This window comes from Berghia stephanieae, chromosome 1 (assembly GCF_034508935.2).
Source record: "Berghia stephanieae isolate SIO BIC M18660-M18661 chromosome 1, UCSD_Bste_1.3, whole genome shotgun sequence".
Taxonomy (NCBI): Eukaryota; Metazoa; Mollusca; class Gastropoda; order Nudibranchia; family Aeolidiidae; genus Berghia; species Berghia stephanieae.
In genome coordinates, this window is record NC_088360.1 from 13,237,686 (window position 1) to 13,259,042 (window position 21,357).

General features: G+C 34.1%; 1 protein-coding gene across 2 annotated transcripts in view; it reads right to left on the minus strand.

Moving 5' to 3' along the window:
• Nucleotides 1–21,357, minus strand: part of LOC144968312 (eIF-2-alpha kinase GCN2-like) — a 59,475-nt gene that overhangs the window by 33,790 nt on the left and 4,328 nt on the right. For both annotated transcript variants that reach the window (XM_078906560.1, XM_078906553.1), the window contains exons 2-16: nucleotides 19,204–19,389; nucleotides 17,933–18,051; nucleotides 17,287–17,389; nucleotides 16,741–16,893; nucleotides 16,440–16,523; nucleotides 15,609–15,787; nucleotides 11,824–11,957; nucleotides 11,387–11,547; nucleotides 10,339–10,449; nucleotides 9,625–9,777; nucleotides 6,591–6,655; nucleotides 6,236–6,344; nucleotides 5,319–5,419; nucleotides 1,648–1,763; nucleotides 1–94 (exon numbers count right to left, since the gene is read on the minus strand). The exon at nucleotides 1–94 is cut by the window's left edge and continues 70 nt beyond it. In XM_078906560.1, the coding sequence (XP_078762686.1) occupies nucleotides 1–94; nucleotides 1,648–1,763; nucleotides 5,319–5,419; nucleotides 6,236–6,344; nucleotides 6,591–6,655; nucleotides 9,625–9,777; nucleotides 10,339–10,449; nucleotides 11,387–11,547; nucleotides 11,824–11,957; nucleotides 15,609–15,787; nucleotides 16,440–16,523; nucleotides 16,741–16,893; nucleotides 17,287–17,389; nucleotides 17,933–18,051; nucleotides 19,204–19,311 (1,790 nt within the window). In that variant the 5' untranslated portion in view covers nucleotides 19,312–19,389. The remainder of the gene's footprint in view (nucleotides 95–1,647; nucleotides 1,764–5,318; nucleotides 5,420–6,235; nucleotides 6,345–6,590; nucleotides 6,656–9,624; nucleotides 9,778–10,338; nucleotides 10,450–11,386; nucleotides 11,548–11,823; nucleotides 11,958–15,608; nucleotides 15,788–16,439; nucleotides 16,524–16,740; nucleotides 16,894–17,286; nucleotides 17,390–17,932; nucleotides 18,052–19,203; nucleotides 19,390–21,357) is intronic.

Here is a 21,357-nt window from a genome sequence, read left to right on the forward strand (position 1 = left end):
TGGCCACTGGCAACCAGACTAAGCAAGTATTCAAAGTTTTCATCTTCCTTATTGTCAGCATCCTCCTCCTCCTTTGATATATCACTCTTATCAGCTGTGAGATTAAAAAATAATAAACATCCGTCATACTCATCTTGGTGACTAATCCCATATTTCGCTATAAAAACATAATAAAGAATTGATTCTCCAAAATTGTTATTAAAAAACTTCACATGAAAAAATCGCTAGAATAAAGTTAAGAAATGGATAGAAAATTGGAATTTCATAGACTGGAGTTCTTACTATGGTCTGACAACAAACAAAGTATTAAAAAAAACCCAGAGATTTAAAAAAATCTATTAAAAAGTTCAAAGATTACGGAGCTAGTTTATTTTTGATTAAAATAGTACTGGAAGAAAGAAGACATTCCATTGTTTATATTTTGTAAAATTAATTAAAGTCACATTTGGCATTTCTGTCAGGAACAGCAATGATAAATAACTTTTTAGATTTTTTTGATGATGTTTGGTCTTGCATTTTCTTTCCTGTTTCTTTACATTGAATATTGCTCTTTCTCGTTTGTAAAAATGCGCAGTAGAAATCAATATTCCAATTAGATTAACATGACATAATATTTTAACATATCATTCCTCATGTTTGCTTTGGTCCTAGGGGATTCAGAAAAAAATCTTTTTTGACTGAATCATGTTTTAATTCTCATTTTACTAAAATGTCAATCCATGTTGCACAAATATGTTATTGACCGATGAAGTGAAAGCCAGGGATTAGATAAATTGGACAAGATATTTATATCAGCTACAAATTTGAAATGAGGATTCAGTAAAGTCCCCACTGAGTGTAATCCTCTTTATGTTGTGTAAACCGGAGAATAATAGCTGGTTGCAATTTTTTTGGATAAAATTCTATTCCATCACATTTGCATATATTGCTTCTTGGAGCTCGAAAAGTAACTAAAAATGAAGAAGTTGGACTTAAGCTCCAATTTAATTTCTAAAAGCAAATAAACTGAAAGTTTCGGGATTCAATTTATAAATTGGCGATAAAATACTATAGATGATTCTCACATTCATGGCCAGTATTTTGTGACTAATTCATTAACCACTTTATTAGGGGAAAAACCTGAAACATCCGTTTTCATTCAAATTCTTTATTATCTACAAGTCCATAACAAAGCACTTTTTATTAAATGTAACTATGACTATCCCCTGTGTAGTGTCCAGGGTCTCTCAACAGAGAGGGTGCAAGAATAGCCCAATGCCAAGCCAGCGGGTCGTAAAAGGAGACTAATGGTGTGTTACTCCCCTTTTTCGAGTCACCTGGTCCTCCTGGTTGGGGGTTTGCGAAGGGTTAACACCCCTTCTGTAAAAATCAAATTGTTACAGAAGCACAGGTGGACCAATCAAATCCTTTTTTTAGCTTGGGCGACCGAAGAGTTTCTGCAATGATAGAATCTATAAAGGACAACAGAAAAAGCTGAAAGGACTCTACTGACCAGATGACGTCGGGGGGGGGGGGGGGGGGGGGGGGGGGGGGTCGAATAATATAAGAATGTGCAGATTCAAATTCAGCCCATATGTGTGTCAAATCAGTGTTCTACTGTTAAGCTACCAGGAGCTTCAATGGTGCAACAAGTAAAAATATATTTACCCTTTTTATCTAAATTATCAGGTAATTTTAAGACCTGCTGTAATGGTTCTTTGATGAACTGATGTTCACGCAACTGTGCTGCTGTCCCCCTTACTCTTTCATCTGTCAAAAGGCATCTGAAAACAATAATTTACAATAACAATAAATACATAAAGACAAACCGCTAACAAGATGACCAACGAAAGTAATAGAAATAATAAGTTACTAGTAAAAAGCCCGCAATTTCATTAGATATTGCCAGAATCATTTTCTTGATTAGCTTGATTATGATTAGATGCACATTTTAATCGATGTGCTTGTCGTCGCTGCCATGCTTTATTCAGCATGATTTTAGTTTATCAGTCAGTAGAAATCAATATCAATAAGTCGCAAGTCTTTACCACGCTTTACTTGGGAGTGCTTTGCACTACCTTCAATACTTCACAAATTAAAATGGCGGCCGAGAATCAAAACAATGGTCAAATTAGGAAATTTTAAACTTTCACAAATCTATCAAGGTTTGTTCTAGAGTTTTTAAAATGCTTTTATTGAATAAATAAACGCCTGACAAAAGATCAACGGTGAAAATACAAATTGAATGAATACTGGGGATGTAGGAGCTTTCGGAATGTCTCCCCTATGTGAGGTCAAATGAAAATCTGAAGTGGACATGAAAAATATCAAGTCCCCGAATCTGTCTACTTTTAGTTTGTTCGGGCTAGAAGCTAGACAGAACCAATTGACAGTTTGCCGAAACGTTTAACTAAATATTTCCCAGGGCAATTATTATCACATCGATGGCATAAAAACGACAGTAATATCAGCAGTAATATTAGTTGATGTTGTTAATTGGTGAAACTTGTTTAAAATTTCTGTAAATCCGAATACCGTCATGTGATCAAGTGAATTATATCACTATGAATGCCACAATTTGCTGAAAAATGCCAATCTGACAGTTCCTAGCAAACACACCCCCCTCCCCCCCTTGCTCAGGAATTTCTCTACTTGATGGACACCCCCCTCCTTTTTTTTTTCTTCCACGCAACCACATTCCAAAACACACACACACACACACATACATAAACATACACGCAATGAGAACACACTACTACATAACAACACTGATCACCGCTAAATCAACACAACGGAAGTAAGGACTCTACTAGACAGATAGAGTTGAGGGTGTGGCCATGAGAGTGTTAGTGTTTTCGGTAAATTTTTTATGATATCTGTTTGACTTAACAAACTTTCAAATTGACTTTAAATTATAAAAGGAAATCAAGTTATCTGTTTATCTATCTGTAAAAAATACATTTCTATTGTTCAAATCTTTCAGTAGAGTTGTGCGCCGTATCAATTTTTTATTGACTCAAATAAGCATAATGCTCTCCACAAGGCTATATTTTTTAAAGAAAGGATTGTAATTTCATTCAGAAGGTGAAAACTATGCAAATATGTGATTTGTTTCCCTCTGCTTAAATTTTGTATTATACAGGCCTGTAAATGGTTGGTGAAAAAATTGTCGGAACTTTTTGAACACGCGAAAATAGACACAACAGGACAAAATATGGACACAACACAGACATGACACGTCAATTGACTAGTCAAATCATGTCACTTTCCCCTACTTATTTATAACGAGGTCCTTATTTTATGGTACCAAAAAAAAATAAATCCCAATTATTTGAGGGCCCAGGTCTGAGTTAGTTGTAAAATGAAAGGAATAGAACAATTCCTACCCTTTTGAAAGATGTGTATCTTCGAAGAAGAAGAATAAGAAGAGGAAGAAGAAGAAGAATAAGAAGAAGAAGAAGAAGAAGAAGAAGAAGAAGAAGAAGAAGAAGAAGAAGAAGAAGAAGAAGAAGACGACGACGATGACAACGAAAAAGAAGAAGAAGAAGAAGAGAAGAAGAAGAGGAGGTGGTGCGAGAGCTTTCGAAGAAGAATATATATTTCGAAGAAAAATAATTATTTCGCAATATTTTTTTTCCGTCTCACATCGGGACGGAACCAATAAAATATAGAGAAAACGATATGAGAACCAGAGATATGCATGTGTGTCGGTAGCAAAATAGAGAGAAACCCTCCGGTCCGGTTCGACACACTTCTGTGTGTGCATTATTTACTGACTAGTGTATGTGTGTGAAGACCACTCGCGCGAACTTCGCGACCTCTCTCGCTGGCTGTAGCACAGTTGCCAGGCAGTGAATACATCCACGGCTAGCGGAGCGTATAGGTGGCATGATAATATTATAGCTTTTGTTTTGTTTTATCTTTGATGCGACAAATAAAATTTTTTTTTTGTTTTGTTTTTGTAAGTCGGCATTTGAAACGGAATAAAATCAATTTTTTTCAAGGAACAAAATAAGTCTTTTATTTTCTTTTTTATTGGTTCTGTTCTTTGACGTTACGAATTTTATTTTTACTATTATCTTTTTTTTTTTTTTTTTAGCACTTATAGAGCAAAGTCGTACTGTCGGAAATCCGACAATAGACGGAAGATTTACAGGCCTGATTATATTGCAGTGAACCAGATGCTGCAAATTGGATTTAAAGCCTAAATGATTAAACTGGTATTTAAACTCACTTTCTTAATTTTGGTAATTTTGATTCTAAATTTGATTTTCTGATTTGGTTTGCCTTACATAAGATTATATTGTGGCTGGAAGTTATGAAAATGGCAAATTATGCAACTGATGTTGATATATCTAAAATACTTTGCTACATATTCGAACATTCTTTCTCCATTTCTTTTTTGTTTTGCCATTGCCATTGACTGGATCATGAGGGAGTCTGTTGGAAATAGTAAAACGGTCTAAGTTGGACATTTACAGATATTGGAGGACCTTGACTTTGCAGATGACATTGTGCTCTTGTCACACAACCTGGTCAATATAAACACAGGTCCTAAGTAATGCCCAAAAGTTGGGGTTAAAAATAAATGTGACAAAAACTTAAGTCATAAGGATCAATAACAAATCAAAAACACCAAAGAAGCTTGGAAACGAAGAATTAGAGGATGTTCAGGCATTCACCTATCTGGGAACCAAGATTACTAGAAATGGATACTCAGAAGCTGAAATTTTAGAGTGGCTCTCTAAAGCCCGGAGGGCTTTTCGTAATATCTGGAAGTCAAAGAGGATACAGACAAAAACAAAGATCAGATTTTTAAAATCCAACATTCTCTCTGTGTTGCTGTATGGTACTGAAACATGGAAGATGACAAAGAGCATCTGTAAAAAGCTTGACACATTCCAAAACAAATTCTTGAGGAGGATGAACCATAATGCTATACCAAGGGTCGCCCTCAGATGGACCCCACAGAGAACAAGGAGGAGAGGGAGACCCTTGGACATGGAGGAGGACCCTGGAGCGTGACATGAAGACCCAGAAGTGGATGTGGGGAGAAATGTCAAAGACGGCAGCAAACTGTGATCGATGGAGGTCTACTGTGTCGGCCTTATGTGTAACTGAAGCACAAAGAGGATAAGTAAGTAAGTAACATATTCGAATCTTTTCATATACATTTATGATAAAATACCTAACAAACTGAGAAATATAAATTAATTTCATTTAAAAAATTAATATATATATATAAAAAAGAAAACAAAATCTCAAAGCATGAACAATTGTCCTATGAAGATAATTCAATAATATAATAAAAAATGAAAAAAAAACCTGTAAAAACTTACTTGTTCAAAAAATCTTGAAGAGACAAAGGCAAAGTCTTTGGAATATCTGGTAAAGTCTCTGTTAAAGGTTTGCCCAAAATAAGTGTCAGCAGCATCAAACCCTGAAATCGGAGAAAATCACACATAAAGAGTATAAAGGGAAGTTGTTATGTTAAATAATATCTTCAATTTTTGGATTATGTAACATGACATTGCTAAATTATTCTAAATAACATGAATAATAATTATGATGATGGTGATGATTGTACTTATGATTATGATGATGGAAACTGTGACAATGATGACATGACAAAGATTTCCTTTCTTTCTTTTACTTACCTTTTCTCCTGCTTAAAATAGCAATGGTTGGATTCTTAGACTTATTACTTTTCTGCAATTCCTTTAAACGACATCCATCATTTGAATCTAAACTTATTTACATCTTTTTTTTTTTGTTTGTTACTGAGCTTGTGTGATAGTATTGCCAATTTTTACATTTGTGAATCAGCCCTCAGCTCTTGGAATGAATCATTTCAATTGCTCTTGTTATAAATTTGGGGGTCACAACAGTATTGTTTTCTTATATCACAAACAATATATGGTCTAATGAAATGAATGGCGGGGCATTCGACAAAAATATTGGACCCAATTAATTTACAATATCAAAATGATTTTCTACTTGTACACATTTTCAAAAGGAAAAGTGATTGGGGGGGGGGGGGGGATTCTTTTTCAGGTGATCTTCTCCCTACCATCTATAAACATCAAGTTAAACAGTTAATATCAATTAGTTGCATTGATACAGTTGTGGATCTAGTCAAAGTACTATAGGTGGCTTTCTCCCTCAATATTATAGCATTATATCATAGAACAGTCAGGATGAACCAGATTTCGAGTCTAAAGATCAATTATAAAATTTAACTTCACACAGCACTGACCAGTTGGTATATGTCTCCCTTTTGACCACGGCCTATCACCATGGGCTTGGAGTCAGAAAAATGAACACCAGGTCTTGATTTATGAACTGTAGTATACAAATCTCCCAACCTGAAGATATTCATAAAATAGAATAATGAAAATAAATATACTTTAAGATGTTGCTGAGACATAGTTTTGCACTGGTATAACTGAACTTAATAGAAAATGTATATTTCTTAAAGCAATTTCATTTTATAAAATAGTTTGTTTCACTTTCCCACTCCAATCATATCTTCTTCATTCCTAAGCAACCCTGAAAAATAAATGACTGCTTTATGACAAAGTTCAAGTTTATTTCCAATGTAAGCAACATACCTCTTTCCAATACTGTAGTCTGAAAGACGTATTCTTCCCAATGAATCAACAAAAACGCTTGAAGGCTGAAATATTAAAAGTGATAATAATACTATTACTAATAGTAATAATAATAATAATAATAATAATAATAATAATAATAATAATAATAATAATAATAATAACAATAAATATAATAACAGTAATACAGTGCTCTGGTCCTTGGGAATCAAGCGGAGCTAAGAAGCAGATTTGGATTTTTTTTTTTGGCTAAATCAACGGTAAATGCTCTGATTTTCCAAATAAATAATAAATGATGAAATGGAAGCTTCAATTTATTGAACAAAGACGGATAATATGGAAGTTTCGGGTTTCCCTTTATCAACAAAACATTAATGAAACACAAAGGACAAATGAGAGATGTGAGAATGGCATAGTTAAGATGATTAAGAACTGTGTATTTCTATTTTTAACTGTGATCGATCATCTTTTTATATTTTTTATAAAACCAGTCATGCTGTTTTATCATCTTTCTTATTGACTTGGTGATCCACGGTAGGCTGTTGTTTTTACGTTTTATGTGGTATATTATTTCTGATTCCTTTCTCTAGAAAATGTTTGAATTTTTGCCAAAGTTCTTCAGAGCTAAGTGTTGGCATATTTAAAAAGTCTTTAGCTGTTTCAGTTATTTCATTTCTCAGACCTTCCCAGTCTGCTTTTCTGTAGAGAGGGATTTTTCTCTGTTTCTGTATATTCTTTTTCAGATTCATGTCAATCTCAATTATAACTGCATCATGGTCTGAGATGCCTGAGATGACACCTTGATGGTTTATTGGAGTGGGATTATTGGTGATCATTAAATCTAATGTCTTGCCCATGCGAGTTGATTCCTCTACGAGCTGAGGGTATGAACTGTCCTCTAAGATATTCAACAAATCATTGTGTGGCTGAGCAAAAGGGGTCTTTCCTTTTAATGTTTTAGTTTTCCAGTCACAATCTGGGAAGTTAAAATATCCTTCTATTATGAAGATGCCATTGGTGATGGTGTTTATTTTCATCATGCAATTTTTGAATAGCTCCAAACTTTCTTCATCGCCCACATTGGGTCGATAATAGGAGCATATGTTAAGTGCCCTGGAACCTTTAATTTCAATTTTGACCCATATCATCTCACACTTTTCCTCCAGTTCTGGAACTAACGAGCTTTTGTACACCTGGCTGATGGCAATAAAAAAACCCCTGCCAATAAGGTTGCAGTCTTTGCAGTATATGTTGCATTTTGATGGGACATGTCATGGTCCTGAATAGACGAATCCAACCATGACTCAGTGCTAATGATAATATCTGGTTTCTCATTGTGCCCAATGCTAATAAATGATGCATGATTATTTTTAATTGATTGACAGTTTAAGCTCACCACTTTAAGATTTTATTTAGTACTTTGTATATTTTGAACACTTTTTATATTGTTGATAACAGGATTAGGAGATTGCTTACTCTGTGTGTCCATTGATTAATAGAAATTGTTGACAATTTCTGGTGTAAAAGTCTACTATTACTATGCGTTGATTCAGGTTGTCTTGTCTATGTAATAATTTACAGTGTCAACAATTGGCTCCTGGAAAATGCGATGATAGTTGTTTTATAAGATTTTAATGACATCCTAGTTGTGTGGATGACTTGTGATAACAAGGATGGGTCTGTCTGTTTTGCTGTTTTTGTGGTCAACTGGTCTCATGGCCACCTCCCTTGAGATGTTTCGGATCTTGTCGACTGCTTATTTCAATATGTCTTCCGGATATTGGCAGTTCCAGAAGAAGTCAAGCATTTTATCCTTCGCTACTGTGAAGTCCTCATCATCCTCGCATATTAATCTTTATCTCAGCATCTAACAATGGAATGGAATTTTTGCATTTGGTGGGATGTAAAGACGGGTAGAGAAGGTAGCTGATAAGAAATGAGAAGGAAACTGCTTGTTTCCTTGTAGTGGATAGACATGAGTCCATTTAGTGTGAGGGAAACAGCGATGTCTAGAAAAGGTCCATGAAATGTCGATATGTGATAAGTATACTTATAACTATGATGAACGTGCTTTGTCCATTTTTAATCTTCTAGGTGTCAATCGTTTTGTGTGTGAGATGTTAGCTTGGAATAGAGAGGTGTCTCTCACACAGCATTTTACTGATTCTGTTAACCCTGTTTGTCAATCTTTTGTATTAAGAAAAATTATGGCATTTCATTTTTAACTTATATTTCTATTTTTGTTATTTTTAAGTAATGTTCAGAGAATTGAGTGTGCTTATAAGCAGAGTCCTTTCCGGTGAGCATGGAATATTCTGTTTCACACCCTGAGTGTCCTTACTGCCAGATTGTGCCCGTAGCCAGGGTGCTTATAAATGGAGACCATTGTAATAACAATGGGGGTCCTGATGGCAAAGTTGGTAGAGTGCTCGCTTCACATGCAAAAGGACTAAGATCTATCCCGGGTTCAGTTGAGAATATTAATAGTAGTAGTAGTAGCAGCAAGTTGTGGTATCAGTGCTAGTAGTAGTAGTAGTAGTAGTAGTAGTAGTAGTAGTATTATTACTAGTAGTAGTCGTTGTAGTAATGTTAGTAGTAGTGATAGAAATAATGGTAGTAGTAGAAGTAGAAGTAATAGTAGTAGTAGCGGTGGTAGTATTAGTAGTAGTAATAGTAATAGTAGTAGTAGTAGTAGTAGTAGTAGTAGTAGTAGTAATAGTAGTAGTAGTAATAGCAGTAGTAGTAGTTGTTATAGAAGTAATAGTAGTAGTAGTCGTAGTAGTATTAGTAGTAGGAGTAGTAATAGTAGTAGTAGTAGTTGTAGTAGTAGTAGTAATAGTAGTAGTAGTAGTAGTAGTAGTAGTAGTAGTAGTAGTAGTAGTAGTAGCAGTAGTAGTAGTTGTTGTTATAGTAATAATAGTAGTAGTAGTAGTAGTAGTAGTAGTAGTAGTAGTAGTAGTAGTAGTAGTAGTAGTAGTAGTAGTAGTAGTTGTTATAGTAGTAATTGTTGTGACAATATCATCAGTTATCTTACTCTCAAATCTTTATGTACAATGGAATTTTTATGAAGATATTTGAGAGCTTCAAGCAGCTCCATAGTGTACATCCTCAGCACCTCTAATGGTAATTTTTCTTTCCGATGAATGAAAACAGCGAGATTAGAACCTCCAGAGTATTCTGTCAAGATCTAAAAGAAAATCCAGAAATTAGGAATATAAAATAAACATCTGTTATAGTCAAAGACCTTTTAAAAAATAATGCTTAATGAAGATGTAAAAGTCTCTTGTAAATTAAATATTTGAGCTAAAATTATAAATAAAGTAAAAAACTTAAACTGCTACCCAACCTCCCCTGCCACCCCCCCCCCCCCCCCCCCCCCCCCCCCCCCAAAAAAAAAAAAAAAATTCAAAAAGGTCTCAAAACCTTTACAAGTTATCTCCTAATAATTTGGATCAATATGATTATACACAAATAAAAAAAGTGTAGCTTTTTTGAAGACAGGATAAAATGAATGGGAAATATGTGACACATTTCATTTTAAAACATATCAATGACACATGATTACATCTGAGATAAAGTGTTGACATGGCCATGGTCAATAATGATAAACAATGTCGATAAGCTGGCAAGAAAGGAAAATATCCTATTCTGTGTCACAAATCAGTCCAGTTAGCCAATTATCTTTAACACAGATTTGAATAATAATAAACAAAAATCATGGAATTAATTAGATAATCAGAATACATACATGTATAGTTATCTTTCCTGGGTCATATCGATGTCTGAGAGACAAGTAGTGAATAAGGTTTGAATGTCTGAGCTTGATAAGACTAGAAATTTCTTGTTCTATGGCTGAAACCTACAAGAAAAGATAATAGAAGAATAATATCAATATAAATAATTGAGTTGTTATATTTTTTTCAGACCTAGCAGTGATTGGTAGCTGGGTCTGTTTGATCTGAAGTTTCAGAAATTGATGATTTTCTTAAATTTCTCCCTAACAGCCAATACCACCTTTTTGCATTCCTTTGTAAACATTCATTTGTCATGATCATAATTAGTTGTCAATACTATTCCACTCATGCCATTCTTTAGGAAAACGTCCAATTTTTTCCAAATCAGTCATAGGTTTTTGGTTGTGAATGCGTGGAATGAGTGAATTTTGTTTGTAAATAATTGAAGGCTGGTTTTCCAAAACTCGTTAAGTTGATTTTTCTATGTTTTGAGATCTTCCATCAATGCGATAAATTGAAACGTAAACTTTATTTTAAGCATCATTTGGCTCAAAAATTTACATTGTAAGAATTTAAAGTTTAAAAAATATGATAAAATAATATACTGAGTGAGAAATTTTAGAGGAAATAATTCTCAATATCTCAAAATGGGAAAAACAAAGTTAGGGAGTTTTGGAAAACTACTCTTCAATTGTTATTTGGTACGATTGCAGATTTTTGTATGTAAAAAGACCAAAGCCTGGAGTGTTTTCTGTAGGGTGACGATGTGTTATAACCTATTTAAAACCAATATATAGCTAGTTGTTGAAAATTTTACATTGTTTTAATCCCTAAAGCACTATGGGATCTCGAATTGTGCTTGCATATACTTTGAAAGTATCCATGTTGCTTGAGGAGCCATTGCAGGCCTTGCTTTTCAGTAGCATTCCTTTATTAGCACAAAAAAAAGAAAACTCTCAAAAAAGAAAAAAAACAAAACAAAACCTAAAAAAAACAACAAAAAACGAAGTATCACTAATTAAAATGATGAGCAAAATAATATTCTTTTTGTAAAGCCTTTACTTGTTTCATATAAGTGGTTCCCTCTGTATCCTCCTCTTTATCTAGATTACCAGCCTTTTTGCCAGCACTTCGCCATTTCATGACCCACTCAGCAACAGCCACCAGTTCCCCTGTTGTTGCATCCATCCCAGCATACACTGTACTTCCACTCATGCTGTGACCTGGTGTGATGAGGAAGAAAAAAAACCCAACACTTATTTATACAACTCATGAAAAAAATGTTTCAATATATTTTTGACAAGCATCCTACTTAAATTATATGATAATGTCAGGAATATAAATAAAATGGGAAATAAATGCATACTTGATATTGTTATACAATCATGATAAAAAGATAAATGATGATGACAATTAATACAGATTACTACTGCGAAAAAAATGTATCCCTTGACATGAAAAAGAAACCCATCAAATAATGTTTAAGGTTTATCCTTTACCAAGGAAAATTCCTCTGTGAATCTGTCTATCCATCTTGTTGCAAATAAAAGTTAAAGAGGTGACTCCGGTGCTGTAATCCTTGGAAGAGTTTGATTCATTTTCATCATCATCTCCTTTTGGAGTGCTTGTTCGTCTTTGGAACAAAAGAGGATAAATAGAGAATATAATATCACAATGACTTTCACATGCTACACAGACAGACAAATCTGATACTAAACCACTGTGAGATATAAGTTGTAACTTAAAAATAATTGGAAAACCATATCTACATCTTGTCTTGTGCCAACTTCAAACTTTCTGCTTTCAAATTTAAAGATTAAATCAACCAGCCAAAAATGATTAGCTTACAAGTCATTAGTTAAACCACAAATTGAATATGTATGCACTGTTTGAGATCCATACACAAAACATCTTGTTGATATACTGGAGGCAGTATACAGATGAGCCGCTCGCTTTGTTACGGGAAATTATGAGAAAACATCAAGTATGAGTAACATGATTGATCAACTTGGATGGAAGTCACTCCAAACTAGGAGGAAAGCAGCATTGAAATTCATTGCAATAGTTTTGAAATTAAGTCAAATAAACTTGTCAGGACCCCCTCAAAAATACAATAGAACTGAAAAAAATCAGGGGTTTAAAATATATCGGCGAACATCTAAATGTATGCCGCCTAAATACCAGCCATTTCAGTGAAATAGGATATTTCTTTTAAATTTTATATCCCTAAATGCCTTGTTTTCCTAAACGATTATGCCTAATTACCCACTCCACAGACAACTTTGACGATTTATAAAAAAAAAAGAAAAAAAGAAAAAGAAAAAAAAATTATACACACCCAAAATAACAGAAACTATTTATCCCATTTGTGGGGCAGAATTGTACACATCAAATAACATGCACTCTACTATCAACTGATGGATGACAATTTAAATAGATTTAAATAATGAGTGCCTTTTCTCTCCGCATCATCCTTCCTCTCTCCAGCATTTCAATACCACCTCCTTCAAGGAAAGCCCCCTCTCTATGCTTCAATCAATCAACTAAATAAAATCGTCCATTTCAATGTCCCTCCTAATTGGATACTCGAAAAGGACAAACTCATATGTTCAGCTAGCAGGAATCATCAAAGTCAGTTGATAAGGTATGCCCCTCCCACTCTTGATTCTTGATGATCACTTTGCCCTGTCAAGTTTATTGTCCATGAAACAGAGACGTCAACATTTCTCTTTGATGTCAATCAACCATCCACTGCCTTTACGCATATCAATGAGACCAACACAAAGAATGGAACTCAACTCAATTAAGAAGGTGATCAATCTACTGCTAATGATGCCTACTTATGAGTGAGTAGGAATGAAGTGTGATAAAGTCAAGCATGGTGATGAATTTCAACATGACAGAGTTTCATCCTTTTGACTTGACATTGTAAAATGTCTTTGTTGTGAACAGACCACGAGGACCAACTCTATTTTTGATATATAACAATAGCCTTTCAGACTACGTTACATCCAATGTCTGCCTATTTGTCGACAGTATTTTGTTATACAGATGCTTGTAACGATGAAGATAGCAAAGCCTTTGACAACAACCATTCAGATTACAAGATTGGGAAGAAAATGGTTAATGGAATTTAATGTAACAAAATGTCCATAACCAGCAAAAGAAAGCCAACGACTTTTAACTAAAATAACCTCCATTAACAGACTTAACAGACGCTCAAAAAGGAATTGGCAAAATGTCTCGGAGTGGAAATATATCACAATTTGAAATGTAGCAATCACACTACAAACATTTAATTCAAAGTCATCAAAACGAGTTCATTCATCCACCAAAACATAAAAGGATGCCCAACACATATACATACACAAAGTTACAAAACACTAGTCAGACCCACTCTCGAGTACATCAGCTTTGCCTTGGATCTCTGTCATCAGAAAGACATTAATGCCCTCGAAATTCCACAAAAAGGAGCAGCTATGCATAGTGCTAATGACATCTGAAGAAACAAAATTGCTTCATGCCTGACTCAGGGGCTTGGGCAAGAACACCTCACACATGCAGATAGAGGGACAAAATTACAACCATCCATAGAATCAAATTGCAGTCCATCCCACATGCAAGAAGAGAGACAAACATTCATTCTTTCCTCTGCAATCAGACTCTGGAACAACGTGCCTTCAAACGTTGCAGAATCACGATGCTTCCGAATGTTGAAGAAAATTGTTTCCTTATGTGAGAAAGAGTAGTAATGTCAATGAATATGAGTGTTATCTGTATTTTCTTGTATTCGTATGGATGATAAATTTAGATTGAACATCCATAAAAGGGGGCTACGACAAATTGATGATGATGATGAAGAAGAAGAAGAAGAAGAAGAAGAAGAAGAAGAAGAAGAAGAAGAAGAAGAAGAAGAAGAAGAAGTAGAAGAAGAAGGAGAAGAAGAAGTATAAGAAAAAGAAGACACATGAGGATGAACCTTAATGAAGTGATGAATTATTAGATTTTCTGTTCAAATGAACATGAAAATTGCTGTGTCACAAAATGTTGCGTAAATGAATTTTACTATTGCATCTCCCCCCCCCCCCCCCCTCTCTCTCTCGCTCGCCTCTCTCTCTCTCTCTCTCTCTCTCTCTCTCTCTCTCTCTGTCTCTCTCTCATGTCAATTGTAAAAACCGTTAGAAAAACACTTAATTCTATATCTGACCTTAAAATCATTAATGTAAAAAATTTGGTGACGGAGCATAATGGCGTATCTTCTTCTAACATAGTCAAGCTATGAGTGTGGTCATTCACAGGGTGTGAGACAATGATTTCAAAAAACCTAATCATTATGTCATTTTTTGAGCCATTTAAAACACAATAACCCCATTTGCCATAGGTTTATGAGTTTGATTGAGCATTGACTTCTTATCTCATGGCTACATTATGGAACCAGATCTAAAAGCTGAACTTAAAAAACCAAAACATAAGCAATAATAGCCATATCTTTGTTCAATCACCAACAGAATTCATTCAAAGTCAAATTCTAGATACTTAAATAACATGCTTAAAATTGAGCTTTTATAAAATTGATCTTTTATATAGTGCAATATCCACTAAACATGCTCAAAGCGCTTTACAAGGGGTCCCTGGCCAACAACAACACTTAACATGTAGGACGGGACATGACGCCTGTTAGGCGATATTATAATTTTTTTCGGACAGAGACAACGCTGTTAATGGCCATGTACTCATTTTACACCTGAGTATGGTGAGAGAATGTGAGGAAAGAGCCTTTTCCAAGAACTCAACTACGCACCGCGAGGCTCGAACCCAAGATATTCCGATCCGAAAGCGAGTGTCATACCATAAGACCACATAGTCGCATAAGCCATTGCTTTGGCATAGCGGGAGGCTTTATTGACATGTGCCAGTGAAACAGCAGTTGAATCCATAGGTGTGAATGAGAACCTGGCAATAGGCAGTGATAAATACTGTATGAATGCTGTACAAATGATGCCTCACAGATGACTTACAAGCTTAGGAAGGAAATGTGGTTCTATATGGCCTGTATGTGTAATAAATGAAACCTGGTGAAGCAGACTATTCGCCAATTTCGTATAAATGGCCATTTGTTAAAAATTGTCAAATGCCACCAGGAATTTAAGTAATCGCCACTGTATTATAAACATGAATTTTTCCATGTTTTGACAAAATTCTAATTTTTGTATTATCCAGTTTTTGCTGCTTCAGGTGACCAGTGTCTTTTTCATTTTTATAAATTTTATATTTGAAAAGCAACCTTCTTCTCCTGGAAAATGGAACAGCAGAAGTTCCTGTTGGAGTCTGATGGTGTGTTTGATCGTCATAGATTTTACTTCGTGATGGTGAGTTGGGAAGGATTGGCGATGGGGTAGGACTGAAGGATGGCTGTCTTGGGACAATGACCGCAGTGGATGTCAAGGGGGTGCTCCACTCAGCCTGGAAATGTCATGTGACAAAGACCCCAATTAATATGTTTCAGCCTTTCTTACATAATCATCGATCTTACTGTTTGTAAATGTATGAATTATTTTTAATATCTTGTTGTGAAGCATTGACAGTGTCTATTTAAATGAAGCACATAGTATTATCATCATTATCATTATAATCATCATTGTTGGTTTATCATTATAAATATCATTATTAGTAATATTATTATCATTATTATTCCTATTACTAATATTATTATTATTATTATTAATATTACTATCATCATCAACATCATCATTATCCTTGTTGTTAATATCTCTTGTAAAAACTTGATAAAAAATCAGAGTCCAGAAAGAAAAATCTGACTGAGACTGAATTTAATTTAAAAAACAAAAAACAAAACAAGAATACTCTAAATAAACATCTGGTCTGTCTTCAAACCACTAATGTCATGGCCATTCAAATATCAACCAATTAACTTTTTTAAAACATTGAGAAATAAATTAACAAAGAAAATTTTGATTCCACAGCTTAGTACAATTATACTGTCATTGTGCATTAGAATGAGACTGATAATTACTATAAGGGGTAATTAGCATGCATTATCAATTTAGCAAAGGGCTTTCAAGAGATTAATGACATTAAATGGTCAAATACTTGCATTTTTGTGATCATCTTTACGCTTCAGCTTTTCATTTCTTATGGCAGCTTGATGACGCATGACTTCCTCTTCCATTTTCTGTCGCTGAAAGTAATGATTTTTTAAAAATCAGATTAATCTGATTTAATTAAAAGTAATTGGGACCCCCCCCCCCCTCTCCCCAATAAAAAACCCAACAAAAAATGTCAAATCATTTGAGAAATTTATCACTGAATCATTATGATGTATTAATTTATTTTTTCTATACAGACTAAGATGACTACATTTTAAGTGGTGGTATACATCTTTCAAGCCAACTTACTTCTTTTTCTTCCAACAATCTTTGCTGTTCTTTTTTCCTTTCCATCTCCATCTCTTTATTCTTCAACATTTGTTCATGAAAAGATTGTTCAGGGGGTCTGTTATTATCATACAAAAATTCTTGTACTGTATTTGCTAGTTCCCATATCATTACCTGCAAAATGTAAAAAAAAAAAAAATTAGCTGCATTGTACATTTCTATAAAAATATTGTATATATTGCGATTACACCCTTTGCCTTTCACAGTGTTTGATGCTTTAATGGCCCTTAGTCATAAGCCTTCATTGCTACAACTGCTGGTTAATCAAAGTGAAAAATGTCTTAAATAACAGGACCAAAAATTAAAAGACTGACCAGAGAGCTTCTGACTCAAATATTGGCCACCTATTAGAGATGGCCAATATGACAAAATGACAGAAAGTCAAGCACCATTCTAATAGCATTGGTCTGCCTCTCTTAAATCTTTCAACCTTCATAGCAATAAAACACAATAATTCTGGATATGAACTCATCTAAATTATGGTATAAGAGAAAAAGTGTGAGAAACCTCTCCTAAATGTTCTGTTGCTTGATTGGCGAGATTCTCTTTCAATTCTTTTATCAGTTGATGAGAGACTCCTTTCACATTTGTTAATTCCAACACAGGGACCCTGAGTTAATCAATGGATCAAGCAAATAAGTTTTAGTCAATGTTATATATGACAGTTCAATAATATTGAAGAAATAAATAAAATGTAGTTTTTGATAAAAAAGAAGAAGTCATTATAAAGAAACTAAATTTTCTGACCAAATAGATAATTAGGCAACTTGACAACATTTTGTTTCACACTTAAAGCTCAGCTTTTATTTCAAACGAGAAGTCTTTGGTTACATGCACCTCTAAGAAGACAAAAGTCACAATTTGTAAAATTAATCATTTAATTTTTGGGGAATCATGGGGAATCATCACTAGACATCATATTTCTATTATTATTATACATCAGATCTTTGAAAAAAGTCAATAAACATTAAATATATTCTTTTCACTCTTTGCAACAACAATTTAAAAAAAAACATTAAAAAAATAAAAAAATAACCAAAAAAAAAAAAAACAACAAAAATTTAAAAATTTAAAAATAAAAGAAAGGCAAAATGTTTTTATAAATAATTTCCATTCTTTGTTTCTAAAACTTTAAAAGATGAAAATGACATACTCATCAGGATACTTTGCAGGGCACATGACAATCATGTCCACGCTGACATAGGCCTGTCCAGTTCCTCCCATGCTCTTTTGGGGTTTTAATGATAATTTAATGTGAAGAGGTCCTGGAACCTGATAAACGAAGAAAAAGACAAAACGGTTTAGGAGGCAGTTACAGAAAAAAATATCACTAGTACCTTATGATAAATATGTCAAACAACAAAATCAATTATTTATACGAGGTTAAGAGACTGATTGTTAGATTCTGTTTATGCTTAAGTTTATTGGGACCATTTGTAATTTATCACTGTTTGCATAGCATGAAATGAAATCTGTATCTTTAAGGCAAAACAGAGTAGTAGTGGTAATAGTATAGCAAGCAGTAGTAGTGGTAGTAGTAGTAGTAGTAAATCCTAATCACATTTATTTAGAATAGACCTTATCATCCTGGTCATCTACTTTTCTTTACCAGTGATCAAAGTAAAACAAAATAAATACAGTTCACTCTGCATAATTGCAATACTCTGGGATCAGTGAAAATGTTGCGATTAACCGAAGTTTGAGTTTCCTGTACACTACTGCAACATTTTACACAAATATGGTAAGCTCAAACCAGATGTTGTGAACATAATTCTTAGTCAACTACCAAATGAGCAATTTGATTGAAATAAAAACCATATGGCAGCCCTGTATAGATTTTGACAAGCAAAAGCAGCTTTGAGGAAAGCCATCTTATTCAGATTGGATTTACTTTCACTCTTTTGTTCTCAACCGTTGTGAAAGTCAAAGAGATTAGCTGTGACAATAAGCTCTCACCAAACCCGTTGGTCACAATGCACAGCTGTCAAACCAAAACAAAGGATATCATTGTTCAGTCTCTCCTTTCAAGAGTCATTTCTACCCGTTGTGTAGACTATGCCCGATCCCCTCACCTCCTATCTAATAGTCACAGATGACCGCACAAACCCGTCTTTTGTCTCTAATAGGGTGGTGACACACTGCTGTAGCATTAAAGCCTGCCCACTCTCAATTCTTTAACCTGTCATGATTTCACCCAGGGTGAAATTTAATCATGAGATTTTGTTTGATTCTTGAACTTTCCTCTTTTTGAGGTCAAAAATTTGTTGCAATTAACCGAAGTTTGTTGCAATTAACCAGTGACTTTTATATAGAATTAATTCCATATCTAGGGAATTGCTGCGATTAACCGAGTTGGAATTATCCGGAGTGGACTGTATTAAAAAAACAAAACAAAAAAAAAACCCAAACAAAACAACAACATACATTCCATGCTGTTTTGCGCAAGTCATGAAGGTCCTCTTCAAATATGGACTGCAGTACTTCAAATTCATTTTTCTGTCTATCTTGGTATGAATCAAGTGACACGCTCATGTTTTCAATTTGATGAGCTCATCAAATCATATGAACAAAGTGATCCGTGACAGCGAAGTTCCAGCCATTGTCGAAAATCTGGCAAAGTTGTATACATTTATTAACGAAAGAGTGATAATGGAGAGGCTTTGGATGGAAACAATACAGACAAACACTGGATATTTCGGATACAACACTTCGTCAGCACAACAAATGAACGAGAAAAACAAATCAAATAAAATGGAGTATAGTATAACTTGTATCGTCTGTACTCAATGGTGGTTGGAGTGTGAATGAAACGTTGGCGTGGCATGGTTTAGTGAGTCGAGAGTCCCTGGGGTGTGATCAGAGCGATAAGGGCAGGTCAGTGTGTGAGAGTGAGAGAGACAGGAACTACTGGAAGAAGAAAATAATAGACAAGATAGAAATGTAATATATTAGAAGTAGTAGTAATAGAAGAAATAGTAGAAGTAGTAGTAATATTAGTGGTAATATCTAGTGGTAGATAGTAGACGTCCACGAAGCCTCTCCATTATCAATTATCACTTGACTCTTTCGTTGTCGGCAGCCCCCACCATTCTCTACTAAACTAAACATTTATTCATTTATATTAAAATGCGAGTTCCTTCTTCAGAGGTAGCAGACACAATTGTTGCCATTTAATGAACAAAAGATTTGGGAGGCCTTCCGATAGCTCCTACATCCCCACTATTCTTGTTCTGGTAGTAGGGGGTTTGGGAGGGGGAAAACTTTTTTTATAGGTAGTAGGCAGTTTAATGAGCAGCAGCAGTGGCAGTAAAATTGTGACCCAACTTGCCCATAGGAAAGTTGTGACTGGAAATTGCCGTTCGCGTTTTGGGGGGTTCAATTAAAGATGCTAAAGATGCATAACTTCGTTATAAAGAGGAATATCGCAGATATTTTGGTATCAGTATTTCCGTCTTTCAATTTCCTTTTAAATGGTGCCAATTAAGGAAAAATCCATTAAAAATTCCAAAAGTTATATGAAGTTAACATTTGGCAATTTTCAAATGCATTTATTTATTTATTTAACGCTTGTGTTTTAAAAATAAAAACGCTTGTTTTTAGAACAAAGTCTAAACTTTATTCATGCCAAATTTCAGGGCTCTATATCTATGCGCAGACACTTTTTAACTCTGCGCCGAAATGCCATGTTTACATTATCTTCTAATCGTGGCTGCCCGACGATATCGATATTCATATCGAAATTTTAAATTTAGCTCTGTATTATTTTGAATTTAGTCCATAATATTTTCAGTACTTTTATTTACTTTATCTTTATTTTGAATACATACTTTCCAACTTTTTTAAATGGGCATTTTGTGGTTTTTGTTTTAAAAGTTCGTATATTTCTTCTCTTTGTGAAATTCGATATTAATAATATCGATATTTTAAAAATACCAATTGCTTTGATTTGATTTTATTTTGCCATCAAGTTCCTTTCCCATATGTTTATTATCATTTGTATCCATATTCTAAAGGCCTTAGCCTTAATAATTATTATGGTAAGAAGTTCTACTAGTTATAAATTTTGACATCCCTACACATTGAGAGAGGAAAAGGGTGGGGGGGGGGGGGGGGGGGGGGGAGGGAATAAAATCATATTAATTGTCAGTTCAAATGATGTAATAGCAATAAACCCAAAGTGGTTAAGCATAATTTTTAAAGTATTAAAAGCCAGAACTTTCCTTCTAATTAAAATAGAGAATCCATTTCAATTTATTTGAACTTTTTCAATCTACCATTTTATTTATATGCAATTAAATTGCCAGAGGTAAAAATAAACTCATTATGTCTACGCAACATGTTTATATCTTTTCATTTAAATACTCTCAAATCCTTTTTTATTATCTATGTATTAAATCAAAGAGGAGAATTATTTGCAATTGTTTCAGTGAGATATTGGAGATAAATCTAAAAGTGATATAGGAAATTGTTTCTTACGTCTTTTAATTATGTAACATTTGCGTCATTTTATGAAATAATAATAATGTGTTAATTTGAAATGTTTATCTTCCTCTTTATTAATGTAAATGAATTGTCCTA